Source organism: Mauremys reevesii, linkage group 11 (assembly GCF_016161935.1).
Source record: "Mauremys reevesii isolate NIE-2019 linkage group 11, ASM1616193v1, whole genome shotgun sequence".
NCBI lineage: Eukaryota > Metazoa > Chordata > Testudines > Geoemydidae > Mauremys > Mauremys reevesii.
Genome location: NC_052633.1, coordinates 17,008,620 through 17,022,193, shown reverse-complemented (window position 1 = coordinate 17,022,193; position 13,574 = coordinate 17,008,620). Strand labels below are relative to the sequence as shown.

General features: G+C 39.1%; 1 protein-coding gene across 12 annotated transcripts in view; it reads left to right on the top strand.

Annotated features, from left to right (window-relative positions):
• Window positions 1-13,574, top strand: part of ADAM23 (ADAM metallopeptidase domain 23) — a 199,921-nt gene that overhangs the window by 168,838 nt on the left and 17,509 nt on the right. For 2 of the 12 annotated variants that reach the window (XR_005586049.1, XR_005586050.1), the window contains exon 25: window positions 444-528. The exons of 6 other annotated variants lie outside the window; for them this stretch is intronic. Coding sequence is in view for 4 of the 6 variants with exons in the window: in XM_039493890.1 (XP_039349824.1) it covers window positions 7,340-7,430 (91 nt within the window). In the remaining 2 variants the exon portion in view is untranslated. 4 more of the 12 variants (XM_039493890.1, XM_039493894.1, XM_039493897.1 and 1 more) reach the window with 4 other exon arrangements.

Below are 13,574 nucleotides of genomic sequence, written 5' to 3'. Positions count from 1 at the left end.
TCCAGATCCCATTTCTAGAAAAATATGAACCCAGACATTTCGGTTCATCCCAGTTTTCCCCCTTCATTCTGTCCTTTAATAGCCATCTTCATAATTAAAACCTACATTTACTAGACTTCTACATTTATGGCCATATGGTGAGTTTATTATTTATCCTTTAGTAGAGATTTTCCAGTTGCTGATGTTCCTTGACTGTTCCAAGCTGTTTCTGAGAGCTAGGACATAATGAAGGGGGAAATGAAGCCTCCCTTGTACAAACATTTCTTTTACAGTTATCTTGACTGTAAAGGGGGCTTCATCTCATTTTGGACCTGGAAGAGTGCTTAGAAAGCTTGGCCTCCTAAGCATCAGATTTCAGTGGGAAAGAAAATAAACAAAATATGTTAGGAACTGTTATTTTCTCATACTATTATTACTGTCTTCTACTTTTGCATGTTTACTAGATGCCTCATTGACTGTATAAGAAGTAGAAAAACCTAGAGGAACTATTAGGGAAATACGCTTCAGAAATACTTTTCACATGGAAAGGTATGCACTTGAAATTGTGGCTCCCCACCTCCTCCAAAACCCAAATCACTACACTGGGAAGAAAGACAGCAAAATTGTATAGTCCACTCAATATCTTAACTGTCTGTGGAAAACCAAAGAGAAACAGGTATTCTCCTTCTTAGGGAACCTTTTGAGGTGCATCCTTCCCCACCACCAAGCACCATAGGGCTGTCCAGTTTCTACCTCACCTAGCATAGCTCCCTGCCCTCTCTGCTCCCCTAGAGCCTTCCTGACTCTGTGAAGAGCCATCTGCAAGAACTTAGTAAGGGGAGTCTTCCTTTCTGTGCAGAAGGGTGAGATGCAGCTCCTGTTGTAGCATTTAAGAGTACTGTAACACTTGTCTTGCAGATGCATTAGATAAGAAATAATAAAAAGAAGCCTTTGTTTAATTTATAAACAAGTCTAATAAAGACAAGTAGAGAAGTTCATCTGGTCACCTAGATCAAATTCCTATACTACAAACTCTATTTTTTACTTTCAAAATGGAAAAGCCATTCTAGAAATTAACATGCCAACTCTGAGACATTCTGGGAAAATATCTTAGTGGATAGATACCACCAATGATATTGATGAATAAGATTGTATCAGCAGATACGGACAAATGGATTACTATAATACAATACGATGGCTATATTGAAAAAATAAACTTGATATCTTTTGTTTTCTTTTTAGTTTATTTTGATACAAGAATGGGTCATAAGGAGAATTGACACTTTTTTTTTTTTAAATTTGTGGCAATATTAGTTTATTGGAAGTTGAATCCCCAAGAGACTTATGACAGGGAATTGGACGTTGACTACTTTCTCCAGTTTATTTTGGTCTGTTAATAGAGAAATCCAATTGGGAAAAAGTGTCAGGAAGTATAAAGACATACGGTAGTTTTCTGCAATAATATAAAACTCTAAAGTACTTGAGCACTTCCTATTAAGATTTTCTTTTTATTACTAACATTACATAACTCACATGTCAGCATACAAACAACAGACATGAAGTAAAATGCTTTCTATATTTCTTTAGCACAAAATGTGAGTTCCATAACATTGCAGAAGCAGGAAACTCAATTTTCTCAAGATTCAGATAACACGGATTCAATTGTGAGAACATCACAGCTAGATTAACTCCAGTGTCACAAAATGTCATCTGGTATGACCACAGGTTTAAAAAACATGCCAGGATTATTGTACTCTGACTCACAAAATCAATGCAGGGAAAAATACATGAAATAAGAGCCTTTACAAATCTGATGATAGACACCTCAGTGGAATTCATCTCAAACCTTCATTTTTACTTTTTTGGTTGCAAATACTACACTTCAATATATCACTGTTCTAAGAGGTTAACTTCTCTTAGAGTGGGATGTAGTGATCTCTCTTGCCCATTTCTCTTGTCCTTCAAATGTAACTTACGGTACTCCCAGAAGGCACAGAAGTCTGGAAAAACAGCTCCAAAGTATTATATTAATTTTTCTACAATGTAAGAAGGCATGGGTTCACTTAATTTGGAATTTATCCAAGGAATTAGAGGTATTGGTTCCTCCAAATTCTGACATCTGACAGTTCAGATATCTGGATGCTGGATGAGAGAGAGATTTCTAACCTTAATTCTGATGCTTGTTCAAGAATTAAAAAAAAAAAAGTTAAGTCTAAAAATCTTCTACAGCTTCAATATCTTAAAATGTTAACAGCACCTTTCCACCTACTCCCTGGCTTACACCGTTCATGAACAAAGAGATGGACCGCTTTCTTAGTGCTTGTCTACACGAACAATTAGACCGTGGCAAGCTGGGGTTATGAATCTGCCTCACACTACCCTGCCATGGTCTAACTGCCCGTGTGCACACATCCTGCTGAGATACATTAACAGTTTGTTAATGAACTTTGAGCAGTCTAGAGCAGCATAGAGTCACACTCCAGCTTACCATGGTCTAATTCTTCAGGTAGACAAGCTCTTAGGAGTATATTCTTACGATGATGAAGGTACTTATATGCGTAATGTCCTTCCCATTAAAATGAGACTATTCCTTTGGAATAGATACCCTCTTAGTTACGGGGAAAACAAAACGTAGATTAATTTGAATTCTCATACTGGTTTATATTGACAAGGACTGAGCTGAAGGAAGAGTTGCAGTAACAGTCAGTCATTCTCTTTGAAGAATTTAACAACATTGGAGAATGTTAATTTTTTCTGACTTCTGTTTTCTACTATGTTCTCTAGTGCTGAAACATGCCCTTAAGTAGCATAAGAGCAGATAATTCTTTGGGGGAAGGTTACCAACACTTTCTTCTGAGATGTGAAAATTCATATAATTAACAGTTTTTCACACCATAAATCCCTACATTTTTCTTATTATGATTGGTATTATGTATAGCTAACATATTGCTTGCTTTTTCTTTATTCTGTTATGATAATTGATGATTGATTGCTGCTCCTGTTGCACTTCTGTTTTTCTTTTCAGACCTTTACATCATCTATCAGTTGCTTTTTCCTCTTTACTATATTTAAGGATTTTAAAAAATCAGTGGTCATTTATTATTTTGGAATTAATTCATATTGATGTTATGAGCTAGTCTAAACTCAGAAACCTACTGTATCCTGCAGTGGCAGACCAAGAATATAGTATTGCAGGACAGTAGCAGTTTTTGGAAGTGAAGGAAACTTGAAGCTACTTACAGTATTGGATCCTATTCTTGAAGTCGGAGGGACTCTTGCACACAGGTGTTTTCCTGTGCAGATTCATTTGCCGGATTGGACTTTGGCTTGATTTAACTGTATTATACTTGAACCAGAACTTTAAGTATATGAAATAGACTGAAGTTTAAGACTGTCTAAAACACATGTTCTTTGAAGTAAGACTGTATTACTTGTAAAATCTCTGATCATTAAAGCTAGAATAATAGGTAATCATTAGATTCACAGAGACTCATGCCTGTGTGAGTTCAGTGAGTCAGCTACAGTCTACTACTATTGAATTTAATGTTTTAGAATATGGGAAGTATACAGGCAATTTTTCTTATCTCAGAGGAGAGTTCTTCTCTGTGTCTGAAAAATAAATTTCTGTGTAGTAAGAGAGCATCAGCAAGTAGAAAATACTGAAATCCCAAATCATTGCCTAAAAAGCACTTTTTATTATAAATGATTCCTCTTATAACTGCTGTTACATGTGTCTAAAATATATAATTTTAAATCCATCCCCATTACCCAAAAAAAAAATAATCAATCCAGCTTAGGAAAGCTTTACTGTTTAAGTAATACACATATTCTCATTCATTAGTAATATAGCTGTTCGGAAAAAAAAATCCCTGAACAAAAAATTTCAAAACAAAACAGTTTTTATTTGGATTTGACTTACAATTTCATTTTCAATTCAGTTTAAAAGTTGATTTTTGTTTTTCCCCCGTCTCCTCCCTTTTTCCCCATTGACTACAATAGAATGAATTACATGTAGGGGCTTTGTTTGTCTGTTTTTCCCCCTACTCCTTTTCCACTCTATAAATTTATAAACTTCTCCAACTTCTAAAAAGTAAGAATGGCAAAAGGGAAAATGGAACACTGTAACTTTGAAGAAATTTTGAAAAGTTGGAGTTAATTTTATTTTCCTTTTGCTACTTTGTAACTTTTCAGAACATCTCCAATTTTGGAAAAGTTAAAGAGTGAATAAAAGGAAAAAAGCGGTGATGGTAGGGGAACCAACAAAAACTTTGCATGAGATACTAGCCTGAAACCCAAGACACCCGGGTTCAGTTCTCTTCTCTGCCACAGATTTCCTGTATGGTGTTGGTCAGATTACTTAATCTCTCTGTGCCTCCATTTCCTTTCTGTAAAATGGAGATAACTCTTCCCTGCCTCACAGATAAATATGTTAAAGATTGTAAGGCAATCATATACTGTGGTAGTGGGAAAGTCATAGATAGTTTAGGGGACCTTAAAGAAAGAGAGACAAAACCCCAAGGCCTCCTGCAGTAAAACCCACAGGAGAGAGACAGAGGGCCCAGGAAACTCCTCAAAATTCATCTTGAATGCTTCCATCAAGGAAAGGGGTTTGTGGGTAGGCTGCATAAGAGGCAGAAGATATGGCCTCCAAGCACCTTAGATCCTGGGGAGCCATAGGGAAAGGAGAATGAAACGTTATTCTGTGCCAGCGTATGTGGTGATGGCTAGTTCTTTGCCATGTAAATATTCCTCTCTGAGAAGAGTACAGGTACAGAATGGGAGCTAATGTTTGGAGCAGCATTAATCCCTGCCCAAATATCTGCCAGGCTCAGAGAAGAGCACACCATGGAGTGGGGTGCATTGTTCCCTCCATCCCCACTTCTAGGACTCCAATACTATTTTTTAATTTGGAGTGCAGGGCTTACACAAAATTGGAAAATCCTCAGGGAGAGAAGCCAGCACCAAGCCAAGAAGCTCTAGGTATGACAATATCATATACTTTTGAGTTCTGTCATCTCTGCTGTGAGAAATACCAGCACCAAATAAATAAACCCCCCTCCACTGCCCCTACTTTCTCATTTACATTTTATGGTTACCCAAAGGAATCAGGGTTAAAAATTTTATACTAGATGCATTATATCTCAGTTGTGTAAGTTTGCTTTGGACTGAAATTTGGCAAGTATATTCTTGGCCTTGGAGCCAGTCTTGTTAATTTTTTTTCCAGAATAGTTACATATTGACTTTTTAAAAGAGCAGAAGTTTGCTTGCTTTAGAAGAATTTTCTCTGCTTGAGTAAATAAAAAATAGCTTGTTCTTTAGAAGAACTGATTTTGGTAAACAATTAATCCAGAATCAAGAGGACTACTTGTAGAGTAAGGTCTTGCTCAGTATGAGTATGGATGTAAGAATCAGGCTTATGTGTTTTTCTGCAGGAAAAAAAAAATCTGCCAAGATATCCTAATTCCTTTGAAGTAGTTAGGTTTTTACTTTGCATTCCAATACGCATTTTGGAGAGGAGAAAAAGAAAAGAAAAAAAAAGTGTAATTCAGTGTTATTTTGATCAGTTGGGTAAAACTATACCCATTCAAGAATTCTTTTGAATACCCTCAGACATGTTGTTTCTCTCTCCAACCTTTTTTTCAGGGTGCGGGGTGTGAGTGTGATGGGGGAGAGAGAGCATGAAATTCAAACCTAACTGTGCTAAGAATTAAACCTTTAGACCAGGGGTTGGCAAAATATGGTCTGCGGGCCAGATCCGGCCCATCTAACATTTCTGTCTAGTCCGCCATGACTAACATTTCTGTCCGGCCTCCTCTGCCCCCTTGCGATCTCTGAATCCAGGCCGCTAAAAGTCCCGTGGCACAGCAGGATGCTCCGTCAGGCTGCCTGCCTACTGTGTCCCCACACTGCTCCCGGAAGCAGATGGCTGCTGCTGGCATGTCTCTGCGTACCCCTGGCGGGGTTGGGGGAGAGGTGGCCCTGCCCCTGCCCCCAGCACCATCCTCACAGCTCCCATTGGCCGGAAACTGGCCAATGGGAACTGCAGGAGCGGTGCTTGCGGCTGCAGGCAGCACATGGAGACCTGCTGCCCCACTCTCACCTAGGGGCGTGCAGAGATGTGTGTGACATGCAGGAGTGGCATGGGGCTATGGCAGGCAGGCAGGCAGCCTCCTGAGCCCTGCTATGCCGCCGGCTGGGAGCCACCTGTGGTAAGCACTTCCCAGCCAGAGCATACACCTCGCACCCTCTCCCACACCCCAGTCCCCTGCCCCAGCCCAGACCCCCCCTCCTGCACCCAAACTCCCTCCCAGAGCCCACACCCCTCACCCTCTCCTGTGTTCCAACACTCTGCACCAGCCCAGAGCTCCCTCCTGCACCCAAATTCCCTCCCACACCCTGCACCTCCTCCATTAATATAGCAGAAATGTGTGGCCCGTGACAACTTACCAAAATGCGTGGAGTGGCCCCCCTGCGAAATTTATTGCCCACCCCTGATTTAGAGGCACTCTATAAACATGATTCTCCACTGCCTTGCCCTCTATATAATCCTTTACACCTATTTTAAATGGGTGCAAAACACTACCATACAGATTGGGTGATATTTACACCTCATCTGCAGTCACTTTGCACAGGTTTAAATGACTACACAGAGGGCAAGGCAGTGAAAAATCAGGCCTATCGTATCTACAGCAGTGCTTTTTAACCTTTTTTTCATTTGTGGGCCTCTAAAAAAATTTTGAATGGAGGTGTGGACACCTTTGGACATCTTAAGACGTAAGTCCGCGGACCCCCGGGGTCTGCAGACCACAGGCTGAAAACGACTGAAAAAGAGTTCATTGCAGTTATTCAGTGTTTACATTTTTTGGGAAATTCTTTTGTAAGCAATGCTATACAATGTAATAAGTTAACAATTATCTCTTTAACTGTTTAGTTTAATGACCTGGATACAGTATGTTTCTGGTGATAGATGAAAGTTTTCTTATTGGTGATCAAATTGTATCTATTTACATTTTAAGTAAATTGTAGGTTTATATTACATAAGCTTGAGGATATTCTATTTTAAATAAAAATGTGATGTAATCACAGGTTATGAAACCTTACGTAGTTTCAAAATTTACAGTAAAACTTATTAAAGTAATGTTTATAAGCATTCAGATAAAGCCAAATATAGCCTCAACTATTTCCATATATTAAAAGCTATAGTATTTGTGTAGAGAGATTTATTGGGAGGTTTGAACTGTTTCACAGTCAATGTATTACAAAGTAAAATATCCCTCTGAGGTGCTATTTTATTTTTCATTTCAGACATATACCGTATGTGATCATTTCCTTAAAAATCTTCCCTTTTCCCTCCGCACAGTGAGCATGGCCACTAACAGGCTAATAGGTGCAGTGGCAGGGACCATTCTGGCTCTGGGGGTGATTTTTGGAGGCACAGGGTGGGGAATAGAGTAAGCATTTTTCTTAGTTTAAGAGATTTATGTTTGGTGCCAAGTGTGTGAGGTACGCACCTGAGCCCTCTGTGTACTATCCCATTAGCTTTGTGTCATGTGGTGACCGTATTCGTCATGTGATTTGAACGTGTCCGTGTCATGTGATTTGCTCATGCAGTGTTGAACCCTCTCCTGTCTGGGACAATGTGGGGCATAAAACAATAAGTTTGTGAATTTTTACATCATCACAATTAATACAATTAAATGTCTAAATGTTTCATTGCTCCAAATTATAAAAAGAATGAATAAATAGTAATTTGAAGATTGTGATTATCTATTTTTGCAAAATGTAATCTAACAGAACAAGATGGACCATTTGATATAATTCACATTTTTTTTATTTCACTGAACGGGGCATTCATTCTAACAGTGGGTCATAAAATTCAGTTAAGAAACAGAAAAAAAAACAGTTGAAATTATAGTATAAATAGACAGCTTTCCAACAAAGTTTCTGAATGTTCTGTTGGTAGGATTTTCAGTTACCTCAAGGCAGTACATTATATAAAGTTTGAGCAACAAATATTGTATTGTCTTTTATGATTTTGGGAAGTTGAAATCTGAGGTATCAGCACATTAATTACCTCTAAGTTTTAACAATAGGGTATTTACACAATGTATATGGTTATGATAATCCTGGAGTAAATTTCTTTAATTCTGCATTCATGGAATACACTGCAAACCTTGGAATAAACTGCCATTATTTTGGTCTTTTGACCTTTTTCATCTGCATTCTGCCCACTAATTTAACTCCACACAGACTTCATCTAAGATTTCAATCCCATCAAAGTGTTTCCCCTACAGGAATAGTGTGTGTTATGTAATTACAGACTGTATCAGAATGAATACACACAAGAAGAGTGAATTAAGTTTGCCCTGCAACCTGAATTCTGGCATTTCTTAACTTCTGAGTGCTTGACTCTGCAACCTTAACATTTTTTTAACATAGTTTTTTGTTTAACAATTTTATAAAACAAACTGTATTATGTGGAATCATATTGATAACCAGTTAGTGTCCTCAGCAAGGTATGGTTTATTAGATCCACAATACTGATGTCTGTCACTTGAGCTAATAGTAGTAGAAGGTTGTTATCTCCTATCTGGACCACCCACTAGAGAGGGATGAGAGACACATTTTGCCAGTGGGTTTCACTGCTATTTACTGACAGCAAAAGACTGTAGAGATGCAGGAATCCAGGGTTCAATTCCAGATTCTGAAGGTGCATGAGCTTTTATGATTACAAGCCATTCTGCCCTTGCATCCCCAGCCTCTCTCAGACATCTTTGCTCCTATCAACCCCTACATCCCAGCTCCTGCCCCACTTCCACTCTGCTTCTAATCAAACCCTGTTCCTGCTTCTCATCTCTCTGCTCAAGCCCTAGTGCCTCCTGACCTCTGCTCCAGCCCACAACCACTCACCCTGGCTCCTGCTCTTTCTCCTTTGCTCCTGTCCCCCCACCTCACCCTCTGCCCCTATCAACCCTCCTTCCAGTCTCTCTCTTCCTATCCATCCCTCCTTTCTTGGCTCCCCACATCCCCATTCCTTCCCACTATCTGGTTCATGCAGCACCCTCTGCTTTTGCAGCAGACAGCTTAGCTTCCTCTTCCTTGTTGTGTAGGTGCCAGGAAAAGGAGCATCGAAAGCACAAGAGAGATGGTTTTCCTGCTCCCAGTTCCTGTGCCTAGTGCCACAGTGGACCCTGGCTGCTCACAGCAACAATTGCAGGGAAAGTCCTGCTGAGCCCCTGAAGCCCAGGGCTTGAACATGCGGAATTTAGCTGCCAAACTTTCAACAATTCTCTTCAGAGCATGTGATAACTGATATTTTTCAGAGGCACATCTGACACCAGGGAAATTCCACTGCCAAATATGAAGCCACCCTCCAAGTACTGAGGTGCTAGAGCTTTTCAATTAAATGATTGTAAGAATTTTTTTAACTTGAACACAACATGGTATTTTCCCGTAATCTCATTCTCAGAAATAACAGAACTGTTTTATCTGAAACTTTCCAAAAAACTTCAGTGTGAGAGAGGTGTCTGGCATTGAAAATTTTAGCATGAACATTTACGTTTGGCAAAATTATAAGCAACTGAAAACAGGATCTTATAATGAAAAATTTCAGGCAACCTTAACTAAAGGCAGCACTACCAACTCCGCCTATAATAGAATCATAGAAAATTAGGATTGGAAGAGACCTCAGGAGCAGGAGCAACCTCCAACTAAATCATCCTGCCAGGGCTTTGCCCTAATATCCAACCTAGACCTCCCCCACTGCAACTTGAGACCATTGCTCCTTGTTCTGTTATCTGCCACCATTGAGAACAGCCGAGCTCCATCCTCTTTGGAACCGCCCTTCAGATAGTTGAAGGCTGCTATCAGATCCCCCCCTCACTCTTCTCTTCTGCAGACTAAATAAGCCCAGTTCCCTCAGCCTCTTCTCATAAATCATGTGCTCCAGCCCCCTAATCATTTTTGCTGCCCTCCGCTGTACTCTCTCCAATTTGTCCACATCCCTTCTGTAGTGGAGCCCAAAACTGGACACAATGTGGCAAATGTGGCCTCACCAGTGCCAAACAGAGGGGAATAATCACTTCCCTCGATCTTTTGGCAATGCTCCTACTAATGCAGCCCAATATGCCGTTAGCCTTCTTGGCAACAAAGGCACACCTGTTAACTCATATCCAGCTTCTCGTCCACTGTAATCCCCAGGTCCTTTTCTGCAAAACTGCCACTTAGCCAGTCGGTCCCCAGCCTGTAGAAGTGCATGGGATTCTTCTGTCCTAAGTGCAGGACTCTGCACTTGTCCTTGTTGAACCTCATCAAATTTCTTTTAGTCTAATACTCCAATTTGTCCAGGTCACCCTGGACCCTATCCCTACCCTCCAGCTTATCTGTGTCATCTGTGAACTTGCTGAGGGTGCAAACCATCCCATCGTCCAAATCATTAATGAAGATGTTGAACAAAACTGGGCCTGGAACAGACCCCTGGGACTTGATACTGACTGCCAACTAGACATCGAGCTGTTGATCATTACCCATTGAGCCTGATGATCTAGCCAGCTTTCTATCCATTTTATAGTCCATTCATCCAATCCATACTTTATTAACTTGCTGGCAAGAATACTGTGGGAGATAGTATCAAAAGTTTTGCTTAAGTCAAGGTATATCACATCCACCGCCTTCCCCATATCAACAGAGCCAGTTATCTCATCATAGAAGGCAATTAGGTTGGTCAGGCATGACTTGCCCTTGGTGAATCCATGTTGACTGTTCCTAATCACCTTCCTCTCCTCCAAGTGCTTCAAAATGGATTCCTTGAGGACCTCCTTCATAATTTTTCCAGGGACTAAGGTGATGCTGACTCATCTGTAGTTCCCTGGATTCTTCTCCTTCCCTTTTTTAAAGATGGGCACTATATATTTGTTTTTTTCCAATTGTCCGGGACCTCCGCCGATCACCATGAGTTTTCAGAGATAATGGCCAATGGCTCTGCAGTCACATCAGCTAACTACCTCAGCAACCTCGGATGCATTAGATCCAGACCCATGGACTTGTGCATGTCCAGCTTTCTTTCACCACTGAGGGCTGCTCACCTCCTCCCAATACTGTGCTGCCGAGTGCAGCAGTCTGGGAGCTGACCTTGTCTGTGAAGACCGAGGCAAAAAAAGCATCTGAGTAGTTCAGCTTTTTCCACATCATCTGTCACTAGGTTGCCTCCCCCATTCAGTAAGGGTCCCACACTTTCCCTGACAACCTTCTTGTTGCTAGATTGGCCTAATCTAGAACTGTAATTAACAATCTCAGTAATAGATCTATAGGACATTAATTTTAGTTGCTCTCTTCAATAGGATCATCCTGGTGATAGGGATATAGAGCTTGATCCAAAGCCCTTTGAAGTCAGTGGGATTCTTTCCGTTCATAAAAAGTACCTGCAGACTGCATGGTGGCAAATACATGGAGTTGGCAGATCCACAGCAATAATAGATCTGAAAGAATTCATCCACCACAACTTTTATTTCTCTCCACAGGCACAATAGAAAATGCCTCCAAAATACCATAGTTAATAAAATCTCTTACTTTACATTTGCATTTTATTCCATGTTAATCCAGTGACTATAGAAATTATATGGCTGAAATCTATTAGCTGTTGTTTCCTCCATAAATGGTACTTTTTATGATTCATTAAAGTAATGAACAAACGTCTAGTGGTCTTTAGATTAGCAGCTAAATCATGGAATATTGATAAAAATATAAATTTCCTACGTATTTATTTGTTTGATAAAATGTAATGTGTATTAAAAAAAAAAGACAAGGTAAACATTAAAATGTAAAAATGCCCCATTTTTGTGGTATTCAAAATTATCTTACAAAATATGCTCAATCTATTGTAACATATTCTTTAAAAATTGTTTTCCAATATATGTCTCTGATTTTTTTTTTTTTATAAATTTCCAAACCGGTGCTAGTCACTTGGAGAATTCTCTGGTAAAGAAATTAATCTTTGACCTTTTTTTGTTGTTGTTTTGTGTTTGTTCAGCACCTAGCATAGTGGTGTCCCGGTCTGTGACCGGGGCTCCGAGGCACTATGGAATTATTATTTTAATTCTTTACACAGAAGGAATCACACAATATGTCTCTCCATTGAAGACTCCAGTGAAATCCTGGACCCACAGAAGTCAATGGCAAAATTCCCATTTAGTTCCATGGGACAGGATTTCACCCTGAGTGTAGCCCATAGGCATTTTCAGTTTTTGTTTGATAGATTTAGCAAAAAGAGGAATTGATCTGTATGAATAGGAATTGTCACTCCTAAGCTAGTGACTAGCAGTATTTATTTTCTGTGCTAAAAGAAAAGACGCCCTTCTCTAGTTATGACACTTACAATTGGGTCAGTCCCCAAATAGGTGATTAGTATCAGGACTTTCTGGTATTCACCACAGTTATAGTAACTTTAAAGGGTTTTCCATATTTTCTAAATCTAATTTTCATTTAATTGTCTAATCTTATTTAAATCCATCAGCTTGGTGGTGAATTTATTCACAGTAACAGTAATGCCATTGCTTTCTTCCTACTGTTGAATCATTAACACGTACTTGAAACATTTTATCAAACATATAATAAACACATGGAAATTTTATTTTTTCTGTACAAGTAGACATATTTCAAATATCCTGAAATGGCCATTTCTGAACTTCTGTTTCCAAATTACAAATATGTCACTATCAGATAAATGTATTACTGCAGTGTTTCTGTGGAAAAATGACTTCCTGAGGCCAGACCAAAAAATAATTTCTGTGGATTTTCCAAAGCTTCTGAAACGTTGTGTAAATCATTTACTTGCTGTGTTAGCAGAACCTCTAAAATATTATGCTTGCATTGGATCCAAATCCATTTACCAAAAAAAAAAAAGATGTGCTTTGGGTTAGGCAAAGATAATAGATGAAAAATCATAAAGTTGCTAGTACTTGAGGAAAAATCTCTTAATTGGAAATAGAATGCCCATGTACCAGCATTTGTTTATCCTCCAACATGCTCAATGTTATTGATTTGTAGCCAACTCTGACTATGAAAGGTAAGTTCAGTAAGATGCATTTTCCATTAGTAGAAAATGTACATTTGATTATTGTTGTTACGTTTGTGCACTGCTCGTATCTGTTAAGTTAGATTCTTATTAATATCCCTGAATACTTGGTGTTGTCTAGACAGGAAGTATTTTTAAAAAGGGAATATATTAATTAATTTTAGACTGCTTTCATATAATTTTGGGGGCCATAGTCTGTCCCTCTCATCTGTGGTGAGTACCCATAAGTAGTTCCCTTTGAAGTAACTGAGACTATTATAAGACTAAGGCACTACTCGACATAAGTAAGAGTCGCAGAATCTGAGCCATTGTTTTTAAGGATGACAAGAAAATAATTTTTATAAGCCCTGTATGTTAATTCAGAATAATAAATCATGAATGATCTGCAGCATAGTATGTATCCTGTTTAATCCCAAAATCATGCATTGACATGAGCTAGTAAAACATGTGCTGTATACAGAATGATTCTTTCTTTGCACTGTATGTTGCAAATAAAAGCTGGTGAGCTTGCTTTTTATTCAGT